Raw genomic sequence first — 17,902 nt, 5'->3', positions numbered from 1 at the left:
ACTTGGATTGATAAAGGAGATGGATGTCTTCTTGTCATCCAATTACAACCCAAAATAACTAAATGTAAACTAATGAGAATAGTATATCTTAACTAAACTAGAGAAGAATTAAACTAATAATGAAGAAAGATTACAACTTTTATTGAAGGAGAATTAAAGAGAGAAATGTTCTGGTTAGGGTTCTTGTCATACAAAATTAGAGAGTAATTAAGTATGAGAGTCTAATCTAATGTGTGCGTAGAATAAATATAATGAGAGTGTTCTAATATACTAGTTTATTAATAATAATAATAGTAATAGTAATAGTAATAGTAATAGTAATACTAATACTAATAATACTAATAAAAGTAATAGTAATAGTAATAATAATAATAATAATAATAATAATAATAATAATAATAATAATAATAATAATAATAATAATAATAATAATAATAATAATAATAATAATAATAATAATAATAATAATAATAATAATAATAATAATAATAATAGAGAGAGGAGAGGGGAGGCGATTTTGAGAGAGGAGAGAATGAGTGCTGCCGTCCGTCACCTTCACCATCACTGGTCACCTGCACGTCGTTGGAGTCCAGTAGGGTGATCCTTTGGGTCCTTTGCTTTTCGCTTTGGTGTTACACCCATTGGTGTGTAAGATCTGGGACTCTTTTGACTTGTGTCAACAAGCGTGGTACTTGGACGATGGCACTATTGTTGGCGATACCTTGGTAGTGGGGAAGGTTTTGGAGCTGATCATGGAGGATGGGCCATGCTTGGGTCTTCATCTTAATGTGGGTAAAACCGAGGTTTTTTGGCCTATGGAAGATCCTAGGAGTCGGCTTCCTGGTACTTTCCCCCGATATTTCTAGGCCGTTGCGTTGTGTCAAAGTTCTTCGTGGTCCTGTTGGTGTGTGTCCTCTTTTCAGCAGTGAGCTTGTGTTGAAACGTGTGAACAGGACCATAGAGCTTATGGATTCTGTTGCCCAATTTGATGATCCACAGTCGGAGCTGCTTTTGCTCCGCGCTTGCACTGGTATTTCCACACTCTATTTTTCTTTACGTACTTGCTCTTCCTAGGTTTTCCAGTCGGCTCAGTTTCCCTTTGATGTGGCACTCCGTTCTAGTTTGGAACGCATTGTCACTGCATCCGGGCCTGGTTTTAGAGACTGGTAGTGGCGCCTTGCTACCTTCCCCTTTCATTTTGGGGGCCTTGGTGTCTATGCTGCTATGGATGTTCTTCATTATGCCTTCCTTGCATCCCATTTGCAGCCTGCTGGGTTGCAGGCTAAACTGCTATGCCCTTCTGGTATTCTGGCACCTGGGCCTACCTTTGATAGTGTCGTGCGACTGTTTAATGAGACAACAGGTTCTGATCTTTTGAGTAACCCGAGTAAGATCGCTGCCCCCAAACTTATGAAGAAATTGGAAGACATATATTTCACGAAGGTTACTGTTACTGCAGAATCTGCGTTCTCTTTGACTCCTCGTCAGGTAGCTTTGTGGAAGTCTCACCAGGGTTCCCACACTTCTGATTGGCTTCTTGCGGTCCCTATTTCTAGGTTAGGGTAGACTATGAATGGGAGGTCTTATCGGTGTGTGCGTAGATATCGGCTGGGTATTCCTTTATTTACTGTGCCTGGACCTTGTTCTGCTTGCTCGCGGGTCTTTGATGGGGATATCTACGGAGATCATGCCGTGTCGTGTTCTGGTACCGTTGGTATCAAGCATCGGCATAACCTTATTCGCGACAGCCTTTTTGACATCTCCTTCCGCTCTGGGATCCCTGTTGGTAAGGAGGTGGATATTGGTTGATCGATGGGCATGATAAGCCCCTACGTCCGGCGGATCTTTTGCTTTAATCTTGGGACAGGGGACGAGATGTGCTGTAATACTACGTTTTTCTATGTCTATGGGTACTTTATCGAGTGGGGCTTACTCTGTCGAGTAAGTATCTTTTACGCAAAACAGTAGCTGACCTGATTGGTACTCGATCGAGTACGTGTGACACTCGATCGAGTAAGGGGCACTCCATCGAGTAAGTCACTTACTCGATCGAGTAAGTGTGTCTTACGGGTTGTTTTAGCGGGGTTTTGTTAATAACGCGAGATTAATATAAAAGGCTTCCGTCATTGTTCTTAATCAGTTTTTAACCTTTCTAAAACCTTTCAAAGAAAAAGAGGAGTTACGTAGTTCGCATTCATCGTTTTATTAGCAAATCCCAAGGCTAGGATCGTCGGATTATCTTGTTCTTTACGCCGTTGTGATCGTCGTGTCGAGGGTAAGCTTCTTGTATAATTTTTATAATGATTTGATAAGTTTGTTTAAAACCCTAATTGGGTAGATTTGGGGGATTTGGGTGTGTTATGATGATTAGGTAGTAATTATATGCATATGTGTTATAGGAGGAGGATTCGTAGAGGAATAATATTGATTAGCTGATGTGACGGTCGTGTGGTTGCTATTCAAGGTAGGGTTTCCCTACTCAGTATTGTTTACATGGCATTGTTGATAATGGATTGTTGTTGTTGTTTTATATCGTATCGGTATTGGATTTGGAATTGGTGGTTGTTGATAGTATAATGTGGTTGTTGTATATCTGTCTGTGGTTTGCGAGGTGCGTCCTCGGCTGAGTGGAGTCAGTTGCGGGAGTGGCTTCACGCCCTTGATTCGCCTTCTGTGGAACCCGCCACAGGAGGGATGTGCATATTTAGGAACTTGGGTTTATCGCTCGGATGAGATGAGCGGGGCTTAGGTGGGAACGGCTGCGGTCCCCCACTGACGATGTGGAATACTTGTTGCGATGAGTATTCTGGCAGGACTACACACTTTAGTGTGTAGTGAGGTGTGTGGAGTTGTGATGGAGAATGGTGGATTGGTTTGGATTGTATATTGTTGCAGCTGTGTTGTTTTGTGTAATCAGTACTGACCCCGGTTAATTGTTTTAAAAACTGTGGTGATCCATTCCGGGATGGTGAGCAGTTATTGAGCAGGTATGAGATGGTTTGCGCGAGGGGTAGCTTGGATGGAGTCATCACATGAGTCACTAGAGTCTTCTGCTGTGTCATGAACTTAGTTTATTTCAGTTGGTTTGACAGTTTTGAGAAACAGTTTTATTTGTTTTATCAGTTTTGGGATTTCGACTTGTATCACTTTAAACTTATTTATTTAAGTACGTTTCTCTATTGTCTATTTGATATACATTTCCTCGGGTAACCGAGATGGTAGCACTTCCATGCTTTAAGTGGTCCTGGTAAGGCACTTAGGTTGTGGGGGTGTTACAAAGTGGTATCAGAGCGACGATTTTGGAACCTTTAACTAACGAACCCAATGAACTTAGGGAGTCAAAATAAAATGAACCCGGGTAGGAGTTGTTAGAAGCTAATGCAAAGACTTGGGAGACGTCCTAAAGTCGGGATCTTGCCCTCCAACTTTGAACCGGTCACTATGGGGTGTGTCTTGGGATCGTTATGTGTTTATTTAAGTATGTTGCATGTTTATGTAGAAAAAGGTGTTGTGTAAATTGGTGGATGAATGCATGTGGAGGATGGAGGATGTGGTGGTGAAAGGTGATAAGAAATATGAGTATGTATGTTGATTGAATAACGAAATTTGCATGATGAATGATTTATAACGTGGCTTGTTAGAAACATGTGAAATAGGATGTTGTTTGTTATATATATATATATACATATACATATACATATACATATACATATACATATACATATACATATACATATACATATACATATACATATACATATACATATACATATACATATACATATATATATACATATATACATATATATATATACATATATACATATATATATATATATATACATATATATATATATATACATATATATATATATATATATATATATATACACACGTTTGTTTGTTGTTTTATATATATATACGTATGGTTGTTGGTTGGGAAAGTGTTGAAAAAGCATGCGGGTAGTATACGAGTCAGCATGACTCGATCGAGTGGGGGGCACTCGATCGAGTAGGTGAGTGACTCGATCGAGTGGGTGTTTCTCAATCGAGTGGGGTATTTTTTGTTTCTGGACAATGTACTTTTTTTGGGCACTCAATCGAGTAGGCAGGGGCACTCGATCTAGTGGCGTCATCTCGATCGAGTAGGTATGTGGCTCGATCGAGTGAGGTTTTGGATGCATTGCAGTCGGGTTAAGGTGAGGCACTCGATCGAGTAAGTGGGCAACTCGATCGAGTGGGCTCAACTCGATCGAGTGGGTTGTGTTACTCGATCGAGTAGGTTCTACACAGGTCATATGCGTGTTTGAGATATGGGATGTGTGTTTATGTTTACCTTTCTCTTATATAGTTTCAAGATGCCGCCAAAGAGAAACGCGTTTTATGCTAGTGCTGAGAACATGAGTATCGATGAGATAGTTAAGATGTTAGAGCACCAAGATGCTCTCACTGATGCTCTAAAGAAGTTCAGGAAAGACAAAGAGGAGGGTGTGGATTTCGCCAAGATGAGTATAAACATTGTAAGGTTTAACCCAAAAGAGTACATGGGCACAGGAGCGCCACTATTGCTTGATAATTGGCACAGAGAGATGGAAAATATACTTAATGTGGTTTATTTCCTTGAGGATTTTAGAGTGGAACAAGCTGCGTTCTACTTGAGGGATGCGGCTGGAGAGTGGTGGGATAAGGTTAGAGAGAGTGATTTAGACCTATATGTGAAACATGGGATGTCTGCTATACCTTGAGGTGAGTTTAAGAGGGCTATGCGACGTGAGTTTGTGCCGGAGCATGTGCGTAGTAAGTTGAGAGAGGAGTTTGATGACTTCAAAATGACTTCTGATATGACAGTGGCTGAGTATTATCACAAGTTCAACGAGAAGTCTAGGTATGCAGGGGATATGAGGCTGAATCAGGAGAACTTGGCACTGAGGTTTGAGAAAGGGTTGGCACCCAAGATTATGGAGAAGCTTCCGGTAGGAGTCCTTACTGATGTTAAGGAGGTATATGAGTGTGTCGGGAGAGCTGAGAGGTTAGTAGAGATGGCTAAGGAGAATAGGGAAAGAGCTTCTGAGAAGAGGAAGGCTGAGAGTGAGGGTGGTGGTCAGTCTAGTTATAAAAGGGGAGGCCATAACCAGGTGAGAGCTTACTCTTCGGGGTCGGGGTTCAGTGGTGGAGCTTCTTATGGGCGTGGCCGTGGTGGTGGTAGTAGCAGCTGAGGTTTATCTTGTTTTAACTGTGGCGGTGTGGGCCACAAGAGACATGAGTGTATCAGTGCTGTGGGCAGGGGTTTCCAGAGACCATCACAGGGGAGTTTCTCTCAGAATCCATCTCAGAGCTATGCTAGTAACAGGCCGGCTGGGTCGTTGAACAATCAGGGTGGTCAGAACAACAACAACAGTGGGGCTAACCGCAATGGCGGTAATTCATATCGAGACCAAATGACGAATAAAAAACCGGGGCTCGGCCGCTAAGCCGTCTACTTCTGCTAATCTTGTCCGGGAGGTGGACGGAAGACCGATGGTAAGTCTGTTCATGATGGAGAATAAAGCGGTGAGGATGATGCTCACGTAATCACGGGTACTTTTCTTGTTAATGGTGTCTTTACCTTTGTTTTGTTTGATTCGGGGGCGTCACAGTCTTTTGTATCATCGAGTCATGCTAAGCTTTTGGGTTTGAGAGAGTTTGAGTCTGTAAAATAGGAAGTTTTTATACCGTCGGGGGAGTCTGTATCTTGTGGGAGGTTGTATAAGGGTGTATCTATGATAGCTGGGCAGGTTGACCTACCAGTGGACTTGTTAGAGTTTCCTATGGATGGTTTTGAGATGATAGTTGGTATGGACTGGTTGGGTAAGTACAAAGCTAGAATAGACTGTCACCAAAACAGAGTCTCTTTGAGAGGTCCTAAGGGAGTTAGTGTGTCTTATCATGTGTTTGTTGTTAAACCCAAAGTCAAGTTGATTGCAGCAGTGAAATTGAAGTCTTATCTGAGGAAGGGGTGTCTGTTGATCTTTTGCCATGTGAGAGACCATAGTATGGTGAGTTAAACAGTTGATCAGATACCAGTGGTGGGAGAGTTTCCAGATGTTTTTCTGGAGGAGATACCAGGTTTACCACCAAATAGGGAGATAGATTTCAGTGTTGAGTTGAAACCAGAGACGGGACCAATCTCTAAGGCCCCGTACCGCATGGGTCCTAAGGAGTTGGAGGATCCGAAGAAATAGCTGGATGATTTGATTAATAAGGGATACATTAGACAGAGTGTATCACCGTGGGGAGCACCAATTCTGTTTGTGAAAAAGAAAGATGGGAGTTTGAGGCTATGCATCGATTACAGAGAGCAGAACAAGGTTATAGTGAAGGACAAGTATCCTTTGCCAAGGATAGATGATTCGTTTGATCAGTTGAATGGGGAAGCGGTCTTTTCTAAGATTGATTTGAGGTCGGGTTACCATCAAGTAAAGATTAGAGATGAGGACATACCGAAGACAGCTTTTACATCGAGGTATGGTCACTATGAGTATGTGGTGATGCCGTTTGGGTTATCTAATGCACCTGTAGTGTTTATGGATTTGATGAACCGGGTCTTCAGTCAGTTTTTGGATCGGTTTGTTGTGGTCTTTATCGATGATATCTTAGTCTACTCTAAGACTAAGGAGGTGCATGAGGAGCATTTGAGGTTAGTGTTGCAGACTTTACGTGACAATCAGCTGTATGCAAAGTTGTCTAAGTGTGAGTTCTGGCTCGAGGAAGTTGCCTTTCTGGGGCATGTGATTTCAAAGAAGGGTGTAGCTGTGGATCCAGCCAAGATAAAGGCAGTTACTTGGTGGGAAGCACCGAAGAATGTGGCGGAGATCAGGAGTTTCTTGGGTTTGGCAGGGTACTATCGTCGGTTTGTGAAAGACTTTTCCAAGATAGCCAGACCAATGACAGCGTTGATGAGGAAAGAGAACATGTTTCGTTGGGATGAAAGTTGTGAGATGGCGTTCCAAACATTAAAGGAGCGTTTGACCACAGCTCCAGTCTTAGCATTACCTGAAGGGTGTGAGAACTTTGAGGTATATACGGATGCCTCCAAGAATGGTTTGGGATGTGTGTTGATGCAGAATGGGAAAGTGATTGCCTATGCTTCTATGAAATTGAAGCCTTATGAGGAGAATTATCCGACACATGATCTGGAGTTGGGTGCAGTTGTGTTTGCTCTCAAGATTTGGAGGCACTATCTTTATGGGGCGACCTTTAAGGTGTTTTCAGATAACAAGAGTCTCAAGTACATCTTCACTCAAAAGGAGCTGAACATGAGACAGAGGAGGTGGATGGAGCTGATAGGGGATTATGACATGCATATTATATATCATGAAGGGAAAGCAAACGTGGTTGCAGATGCGCTGAGCAGGAAGAGTGTGCATTCTCTATGCACAACTATGTCCTTGATGAGGTTGAGAGATGAGGTGGGGAAGATGGGGATACATATGATTCTGAAAGGGGGTGCTAGAGGGGACTTGACAGTGGAGCCAGATCTTTATGATGATATTCACAGTAACCAGGCTTTGGATCCTAAGATTGGGGAGTGGAGAGATGGAGTAATGAAAGGTACAGTGTCTAGGTTCTCTATTTATACAGATGGCAGTGTGAGATTTGATGGCAGGTGGTGTGTTCCCAATGATGAGGAATTAAGGAAGGTGATCATGACAGAGGCTCATTGCACACCATATTCGGTACATCCAGGCGGTGACAAATTGTATAAAGATTTGAAGAAGACTTTCTGGTGGCCTGGAATGAAGAAGGAAACAGCTGAGTTTGTGGCTCGATGTTTGACATGTCAGAGGGTTAAGGGAGAGCAGCGACGACCACAAGGTAAGATTCAGTCTCTTGAGGCGCCTAAGTGGAAATGGGAGTCTATCTCTATGGATTTTATAGTGGGTTTGCCGAGAAGTCAACAGGGTAACAACATGATATGGGTAATAGCTGATCGGTTGACCAAGTCAGCTCACTTTGTGCCGATGAAAGATACTTGGACCAAGATACAGTTAGCTTTGGCTTATAGGAAGCATGTGGTTCGTTTGCATGGGGTGCCTAAGGATATAGTGTCAGATAGAGATGCGAGGTTCATATCACGGTTTTGGAAAGAGTTGCAGGAGTTGATGGGAACTACTTTGAAGATGAGTACTGCATTTCATCCTGCGACTGATGGACAGACAGAGAGGACCATCAAGACTTTGGAGGATATGTTGCGAGCTTGTGTGATGGATTTTGGTGGTAGCTGGGAGGATAGATTGGACCTTATTGAGTTTTCTTATAACAACAGCTATCACACGAGTATTGGGATGGCATCGTTTGAGGCTTTGTATGGGAGGAGGTGTAGGAGTCCGATTTGTTGGGATGATAGAGCTGAGGCAGTGGTTTTAGGACTACAGATTGTACAGAAGATGATAGAACAAGTTAAGCTGATCAGACAAAAGATGAAAGCGGCCTAAGATCGATAAAAGAGCTATGCAGATTTACATCGCCGTGACAAAGAGTTTCAGGTTGGGGACAAGGTTCTTTTGAAAGTGTCTCCTATGCGTGGGGTCATGAGGTTTGGTAAGAAAGGGAAGCTGAGCCAGACGTTTATCGGACCATATGAGATTTTGGATCGTGTGAGTGAGGTTGCTTACCGGTTAGCGTTGCCAGCGGCTTTGGATAGAGTGCATAATGTGTTTCATGTATCGCAGTTACCGAAGTATGTGAGCGATCCTTCACATGTGTTAGAGGTAGAGAACATAGAGTTGGATGAGTCCTTGTCTTATCTTGAGGTGCCAAAATAGATTCTTGATCACAAGGTTCGGAAAACTAGACATGGGGAAACAGTGTTGCTTAAGGTTCTTTGGTCTAACCATGAGGTAGTGGAGGCTACTTGGGAGGCGGAAGAGGCCATGAGGTAGTGGTATCCGTCTCTTTTTGATCAGGTATGTGTGGTTACGGGGACGTAACCATGTTTCTTTTAGGGGGGTAGGAGATGGTCGCATAAGGTTTTTGTATGCTTTATGTTGGTTTTAGTACAGTTAATAGTTGCTTAGAGTCGGTTTGGGTGTTGGTTGGGAGTTTTGTTTTGAGTTTTGGGTTATGTTGTTGTGTCGGAGTGGAGATAGTATGTTTTGTTTTTGTGTATGGGTTGAACTTCGGGGACAAAGTTCTTTTTAAGGAGGGAAGACTGTAATACTACGAGTTTCTATGTCTATGGGTACTCTATCGAGTGGGGCTTACTCTGTCGAGTAAGTATCTTTTTACGCAAAACATTAGCTGACTTGATGGGTACTCGATCAAGTACGTGTGACACACGAACGAGTAAGTCACTTACTCGATCGAGTAAGTGTGTCTTACAGATTGTTTTAGCCGGGTTTTGTTAATAACGTGAGATTAATATAAAAGGTTTCTGTCATTGTTCTTAATCACTTTTTAACCTTTCTAAAACCTTTCAAAGAAAAAGAGGAGTTACGTAGTTCGCATTCATCGTGTTATTAGCAAATCCCAAGGCTAGGATCGTCGGATTATCTTGTTCTTTACGCCGTTGTGATCGTCGTGTCGAGGGTAAGCTTCTAGTATAATTTTTATAATGATTTGATAAGTTTGTTTAAAACCCTAATTGGGTAGATTTGGGGGATTTGGGTGTGTTATGATGATTAGGTGGTAATTGTATGCATATGTAATATAGGAGGAGGATTCGTAGAGGAACGATATTGATTAGCTGCTGTGACGGTCGTGTGGTTGCTATTCCAGGTAGTGTTTCCCTACTCAGTATTGTTTACATGGCATTGTTGATCATTGATTGTTGTTGTTGTTGTTGTTGTATATCGTATCGGTATTGGATTTGGAATTGGTGATTGTTGATAGTATAATGTGGTTGTTGTATATCTGTCTGTGGTTTGCGAGGCGCGTCCTCGGCTGAGTGAAGTCACTTGCGGGAGTGGCTTCACGCCCTTGATTCGCCTTCTGTGGAACCCGCCATAGAAGGGATGTGCACATTTAGGAACTTGGTTTTATCGCTCGGATGAGATGAGCGGGGCTTAGGTGGGAACGGCTGCGGTCCCCCACTGGCGGTGTGGAATACTTGTTGCGATGAGTATTCTGGCAGGACTACACACTTTAGTGTGTAGTCAGGTGTGTGGAGTTGTGATGGAGAATGGTGGATTGGTTTGGATTGTATATTGTTGCAGCTGTGTTGTTTTGTGTAATTAGTACTGACCCCATTTAATTGTTTTAAAAACTGTGGTGATCCATTCGGGGATGGTGAGCAGTTATTGAGCAGGTATGAGATGGCTTGCGCGAGGGGTAGCTTGGATGGAGTCATCACATGAGTCACTAGAGTCTTCCGCTGTGTCACGAACTTAGTTTATTTCAGTTGGTTTAACAGTTTTGAGAAACAGTTGTATTTATTTTATCAGTTTTGAGATTTGGACTTGTATCACTTTAAAATTTTTTATTTAAGTACGTTTCTCTATTATCTATTTGATATACATTGCCTCGGGTAACCGAGATGGTAGCACTTACATGCTTTAAGTGGTCCTGGTAAGGCACTTGGGGTATGGGGGTGTTACATGTGCGTGTGGATTTGACTGGATCATCTCCTTAGACTCAGGCGGGGATGTCTGACTTTATGCCCGGACTCGTGGTAGTTGATGCGGCTCAGCGCAAATGTGGCAAGTATCAGAGCTTGTGTGAGGCAGTTGGCTATTGGTTATTACCTTTTTCTTTCTCTTTGTTGGGGGAGTTGGGGACAGATGCTGTTGCCTTACTTAAGTGGATTCAGAGATTTTTTGTGTCCCAGGATGCTGGTGCTTTCGCTGCTGCCTTTATTTTTACTAGACTTAGCTTTGCTATTGCTAAGGGAGTGGGCGCCCATATTATATCTCGGCTGCCCACCAATTTCTTGTAAAACTTGTTTTTGATCTCAATAAAAGTTATGGTTATATATATATATGGTTATATATATATATATATATATATATATATATATATATATATATATATATATATATAGGGGCGGGGTCAGGTGCGAACTAAAGTACGGCGCGAACCGTACGAACTACCACTACCATCCTTATATTGAAACAATTAGTGGCCCAAAATAAATCTCGTACTCCCCGCATAACAATTAGGAAAGCCTTCCATCACCGTCAACTAAAATACCATAGCTCCTTTGTTCCTTCCATCATCATCAGACGTCCTTATCCTCCACCACTCGTCGCAGCTTTCGGCCATCCTGACAACCACCAACTTTATTCTTCACCTTCGCCGTTGACGAAAACGTCGACGAAGACCATTATCCGGCTCCAAACTTCCCGATAACCTCGCTGGATCAAATAAATTTTTGAAATCTTACTTCGTTTTTGGTAGATCTAACATTTCAATCGAGTTTTATGAAGAAAAAAAAAAGTAATTGGCGTACGGTTACGCTGTGTGGTAGTCACGGGTGGGTTGCGTGGGTCACCGTGGTCATGGGCTATCGATGATTAGGGGATTCGAATTATCGATGGGAGGAAGTTCGCCGGTAAGGGTCGGTGATGTAGGGAGTAGTCGTTGAGGGGTCGGTATTGATATTGGTGGTGATGGTTCATGGGTGAGGTTAGTGGACGGTATTGCATGGTGGGTCAGGTGTTAGTCTTGGGTACGGGTATTCAGTGATGGTGGTCGTGAGGTGGTGAGTGCTGGTTGCATAATATATGACCGCAGATACACAAGCTAGTACTACAAGATACACAAATCGACTTATTTATCTAGAGCTGCCACTGCCATAGATCGGCCGTCATTCGCAAATTCAGTTCATTGTATCCGATTAACTGTTGCCTCAGTTTTCTCTTTTTTCCTAATGAGTTTTGATCTTTTTGCTATGATGAAATATCTTCCAAGGACATTAATAAAAATGTATTATGTTTGAGATCAAGTCTAATTCATGATGAGTGCTGGTTGGGGTGAAGTGTAAACAGAAAGTAGTTACCAGCAAATGCAATTTCCGGAAGATCAGGTGGAGGAAATGATGATGAAACTTTTGCAGCAGCGAAAAATTCCAAGTTATTCCTGAAGACCTGAACTAAACAGTGAGAACTATAGAAATGACGAGACAAACATAATGAGAACTGCAGCAGCATCACAAAGCATATAACTTCCAGTTGCTAGCACTATAAATGCCCAGTCACTTAGCTAAGGGAGCTCAACAATTATCAGCATGTAAAGCATGCAAAGTGCAATCCTTAGAAGCTAATTATGCTGTAAGCCTGGCCTCGGGGCAGCAATGTTAATAAGGCATAATTGAATCAAACAGAAAGTAAGATAATGAAGCTCGAAATCAGGCTCAACTCGCACACCCTAAGTCCCTAATCACTGACCCTAAAGACAGTTGCAAAATTACAAGCCTAAAGACAGATTAGAAGTGTGGAACTTACACTTTCTTCAACCCTTTCCCTCTCGGAACTCGTAGTGAAGGGTAAATTATCCAATGGTGCCGAGAGCTCAACGTTATAGCCATCCCTTCACAACTCTATATCGCGTCTACGACCCAAAAACTGACCAGTAACCAAGGACATTAATAAAAATGTAGTATGTTTGGGATCCCTTGACCTGCCCTACTAATTTTATTTGAAAAATGATAGGGTCACCGGTGATACCAGTTTCGGTACCATCCTCTCTCGTGCTCTTAAGCCTCTTATATAGGATCATCATTTTAATGATCCCTACATGCTGTATATGAGAGAATGGTACCGAGACTAGGCACCACCAATAGCAACATTTCATTTTGTATTTTATTCCTTATATAGTACTCGCGTTCTAGTAATGTTTACACTTCTTTTCTCTTTAGTAAACCATTTTATTTATTCCAATTTTATGATCTAAACACAATACAATTTCTTAATCACAAAAATATCAAAAATCTAATCTAATTCAATTAGAATAAGGAAAGGGAACACAATTCCATCACGGAAATTGAAAAAAGATTAAATATTTAAGGTGGGTTTAAGCGGAGGAGAAATGGGTTTTGATTAAGGTGGGTTTAAGCGTAGGAGAAATGGGTTTTGATTAATTTGTTGAGATAGTTGAAAGAAGAGAGAGAAAGATAGAGAGTATCTCTAAGTAGAGCTATATATCTAACAATTTGAAAGAGTGTATCTAGCTATTTATAGTTATGTATCTAGCAACTTAAAGGAGTGTATCTAGCTAGATAGAGGTATGTATCTAGTAACTTAAAACTCGCTAGAGATATGTATCTAACAACTTAAATGAGTGTATCTAGCTAGCTAAATGTATTTATTTAGAAACTTAAAAGGAGTAGTGTGTATCTAGCAATTTAAACGAATGTATCTAGTTAGCTAAAAGTTTGTATCTAACAACTTAAATGAGTGTATCTAAAGATGTGTATTTAGTAACTTAGTGTATCTAGCAAGTTAAAGATATGTATTTAGTAACTTAAAGAAGTGTATCTAACAAGCTAACGATATTTATCTTTGGAAGGAAGGGTGAAACATTTCCAAGTGGGAATGAGATCAAACAAGGGGCTTAAGCAGTACGGGAAAGACGTATATTTAGCAAGGATTATAATCTCCAAGATGGGATCAACCATTTTAATTTACATTAGATGATTTTAATATATTTAACGCTAAGCAAGGAAATAATAAATGCCCGCATTTATGAGAAATTTTTGTGTATACACTCTTGAGCAAATTACAAATTTACAATACTGAAATTAAAAGATGATCATAAATAACAATGTAAAATTACTATTAAATTATAAACAAAACTTTTCACTAGTGAAATGGCTTAATGATGTGGTACACCATATATGATGCATGTATACTTTTGAATTTTTAATTAACTAACTAATTAATAGAAACCAGAATCTAAAGCAAATATCACAAGAACTTTACAAATTACAAAAGCTTAGTCAATACACTGCTCATCGTACACACGATCACATCCTGGCAAGTGGCTAATGTCATATACACATATTTACTAACCCAGATACACATGTAATTATCCCTAGATACACATAATTATCTTGTGTATCTACAAGTATTAATTTGTGTATACGGAAGGATTAGCTTGTGTATCCGTCACCCAACTAAAATATCATAGCCCACCACCACCACCACCACAAAACCCCAGGAATCCACCGCCACCGCACACAACACATCAACCTTACCCTCACAATCTCATTACTCTCCTCCTCTTTTCTTCATCGCCACTAATAGTCATTGGATCTCCGGGTATGAGGCGAGCCAGTAGAACGTTCATTTATACAAATCCTGTAGAACACCTCATAATGTAAGACGGTTCTTTAACAAGACACAAATGAGGCGAGCCTCTGACATATGTGAGATTCTAACTTGTTAACTTGAAATCTTATTGTATGGCAGAAATTTCAACACGAGTGTCGCTTTGATTTTACAACTATGAATCAGAGAATCACAAAACTTAAGTAGTGTAAGCCAGCATCGTCTTACCTAGGCTTCATGTTAGGATCGTCAGCAAGAGGAAATATCTCGCCAACATCCAGCAAAGGGTAGTAAACCAATGCCAAAGATAGCTAACACCAACCACTCCAGCAACATTAGCGACATCAACGCAACCACAGACCTTGCCGACAATATCACCGGCAACCTCGGACCATTCTGGTGTTGCTCCCGTGACTAGCCCTCCTCTCTCCACTACAACACAAAACTCTGTCAAATAACAAATCGCATCGTGCCAACAGGCCTCCATGACCACAATAGGTCTCATTTTAAAAAAAAAAAATTGTGATTCAAATAATAGATTTATGCAAAATGAAGAAGAAATTTAAAAAACTAACCACACTAATGACATTGTTACAAGATTTCGAGTCAAATAGATTCCATTTCGGCTGAAGATGACTGTAATTGTGGTGGTGGTGGTGGTGGTGGTGGTGCGGCTAGAACAAAAACAGTAATTCATCCATGTTTTAGAAATGTCATAATCCAAAAAGAGAAAATCCTCTGGCTACTCTGTCTTTGAAACATTACCTGAATTCCTGAACAAAGGCAACCTTTCATCCGTGTCTTTCTCAATAACTTCTTTTGCTATTCACTCCAATTTTGTTGGTTCATAAGCCGAGCTACAATACACATAGTACAGTAAATTGAGGACATTTAAAGAAGCCAGAAGGTAATAGTAATAATCGTAGTGACCCTTGTTCACATTGCATCAGCTATGTTTTCAAATGCTCATATCTGGAGTTTTAAATGGTTAAAATTTATGTTCTTTATATGTATAAAATCTTGAGAATGTCATCTTTCTCAAGGAGTTAGAATGGTCGAGTTTCACCGAGTAGATTTTGCCCAGCAAGCCTTCAAAGACTGATATGATTTCATGCCTCAATGGCGACAAACCAGACCTGTCAGCACTAAACTGTTCATAGCTCCCAAACCAGACACCACATTCGGTTAATTTTTTTGGAGGTGATAGATAACTCATTTACCTTTAATTTAGTATAGGGTATGCCTCCTGGTTCATCCTAAGGCAGTAGTTGTGCCATCTGAAATTCGCCCTTGAATGATGAATGTTACAGCACAGGTCATAGCACAGGTCATGGCTGACCTGCTACCACTCAAAGCGCCATATCTCGAGTTATAGGTCATTATTGTGGGTGATTCTTGTTGGAGCTGATATATAACTCAACTAGCTTTGATTTGGTATATGGGTCACCTCGTGGTTTATCTTAAGTCAAGAGTTATGCCATCTGAAAGTTTGAGTTACTAAATAAAGTTAAGTTATATATCTGAACTAGGCAGTGATATAATATCCGAAGATAAGCTTAATGTCGAATCTGAAATAATGGACCTAGGAACAGGCATGAATTTGAAGGAGAATGTCGGAACTGACACCTCTAATTTAGCTTCTGGAGAAAAGATAAATGATTCTGGAAGAAACAATGCTGCCAGGGATGCATCTAAGGGAATTTCGGGCTTGGAGAGGAGCCAACAAGCAAATGTTTCTGAACTAAGCCAGGTTTTACCATCGAGTGAAAATTTAAATGACAATGCTGAACTTAAAAAAGATGATGCAAGGGAAGACGCTGAGGTGCCTGACGCTGCTAAAGTGCTCTCTCCTAAGAAAGTTGAGGATGGTGATGCTAATATGGGAATAAATATCGTCAGGGATGAAACCGAGAAGCCTGATGCTTCTAGAACCTTTGGTCCTGCCAAAGGTGAGGATGGTGCTGCTTCTAAAACAATCTCTCTTTATGCAGGATCAAGATGATGATACTGAAATAAGAACCAAGAAGTTAACAGATGAAGGTGGGGTCAGACTTAATTCTCCTCCTGTCCTTTCCAAGTGTTCTTTTGCTGTAGATAGTATCGTTTTGGTTGCTCAAAATAGAGAGGGGAAGAGTGAATCTAAAAGGCTTGTGGTGTCAAGAGAACGGAAGCAGATTAAATATCTATCTCCTCCTTATGTGAACAAAATCCTACTTGTCAAGAGCTGATATATAACTTAACTTTATTTATTAAATAAAGTTTGAGAAATCAAACAAGAAAACTATAGTAAATACAAATAAATAGACGTATTATTGACCAGAATTATAAATTACTCATTTAATTAACAATAATTATTGAAACCGATTAAATGAGTGTATCTAACAAGGCGAAGCCATGTATCCACTAATATAAACAAGTGTATCTAGCTTGCCAGAGATGTGTACCTAAAAAGGTAAATGAGTGTATCTAGCAAGGTAAAAACTTGTGTCTAGCAAAATTACAATTACATAAGTGTGTCTAACAAGTGAATGTCTCTGGCATGTTCTTGTTGCATAGTCATGTCGAGTGGTGGTTGCAAAATTGCGAGGCAGTAGCTAGTATTGATGCCCAAAAAAGGGGAATGAACTGTAAACAAGGGGAATAAGAGCAAACTTGGGGTATGTACCTATCTATTAATTTAAAGGGATGTATCTAGCTACTTAAAGAAATGTATCTAGTACCTTGAAGAAGTGCATCTAGGTAGCCAAATGTATGTAGCTAGTAATTTAAAGGGGTGTATCTAACAACTTAAAGAAATGTATCTACTACCTTAAAGGAGTGTATCTAATTCAACCATAAACCATTTTTCTTATAATCGAAAAGCGGGTGGAAACCCTAAAAGGGGGAGGTTAACCCTAAATGAGAAGAATGAGATCAAACTCGGGTATGTATCTATTAATTTAAAAGGCTGTATCTAGCAACTTAAAGAAATGTATCTAGTAATTTAAAGGAGTGTATCTATCTAGCTAAAGGTATGTATCTATTAATATAAAGAGAGTGTATCTAGCAATTTAAAGAAATGTATCTGGTATCTTAAAGAAAGTGTATCTAGCAAGTTAAATAAATGTATCTAGTACCTTAAAGGAGTGTATCTAGCTAGATAAATGTATGTATCTAGTAATTCAAAGGGGTGTATCGTAGACTAATTAGATTTTCTATTAGTAGCTAAACAATTTCAGCACCAAATCGACAAAATCCAGCTTAATTAACATGAAACATCGATTCTGATGCACAAAACATACTATGCAACATTTCAATAAGAAAAAAAATAACTTGCTAATTAATAATAAAATTTCGAACACTATTATAAGCTATAGAAAAGTGGTTTTATCAAAACTTCAACAATTTTCAAGCATAACACCCATAAAAAAGTAGACTTTTTGTAAAAAAATTAGAAAATAAATAAATAATCGAAAGAGTTCCTAATGTGATGAGAAGTTCCGTACCCGAAGAAGTGAGTCTTGCTCTGTGATTTCGGCTTCGTTCGCTTTTTTCCGCTACTATCTGAAAAGTTCACAAAGACGAAATCAGCAATAATCGAACATACATGATTAATTAAAACAATGAGATTCATGAAAGTAAAGATAATGAGAAGTTTTATGATCGACGAAGCGAAACTA

General features: G+C 40.2%; 1 protein-coding gene across 1 annotated transcript in view; it reads left to right on the top strand.

The window, feature by feature from the left end:
• LOC141589970 (uncharacterized) overlaps positions 1–1,566 on the top strand; it is a 48,858-nt gene extending 47,292 nt beyond the window's left edge. Inside the window, exons 7-8 of the mRNA XM_074410589.1 lie at positions 654–803; positions 1,267–1,566. Of these exons, the coding sequence (XP_074266690.1) occupies positions 654–803; positions 1,267–1,566 (450 nt within the window). The remainder of the gene's footprint in view (positions 1–653; positions 804–1,266) is intronic.
• Positions 1,567–17,902: the final 16,336 nt, after the last annotated feature.

The sequence above is a fragment of the Silene latifolia genome, chromosome 7, assembly GCF_048544455.1.
Source record: "Silene latifolia isolate original U9 population chromosome 7, ASM4854445v1, whole genome shotgun sequence".
NCBI classification, from domain to species: Eukaryota; Viridiplantae; Streptophyta; class Magnoliopsida; order Caryophyllales; family Caryophyllaceae; genus Silene; species Silene latifolia.
Note: the sequence above shows the minus strand (reverse complement) of the source record. Positions and strands in the feature narration are given on the sequence as shown.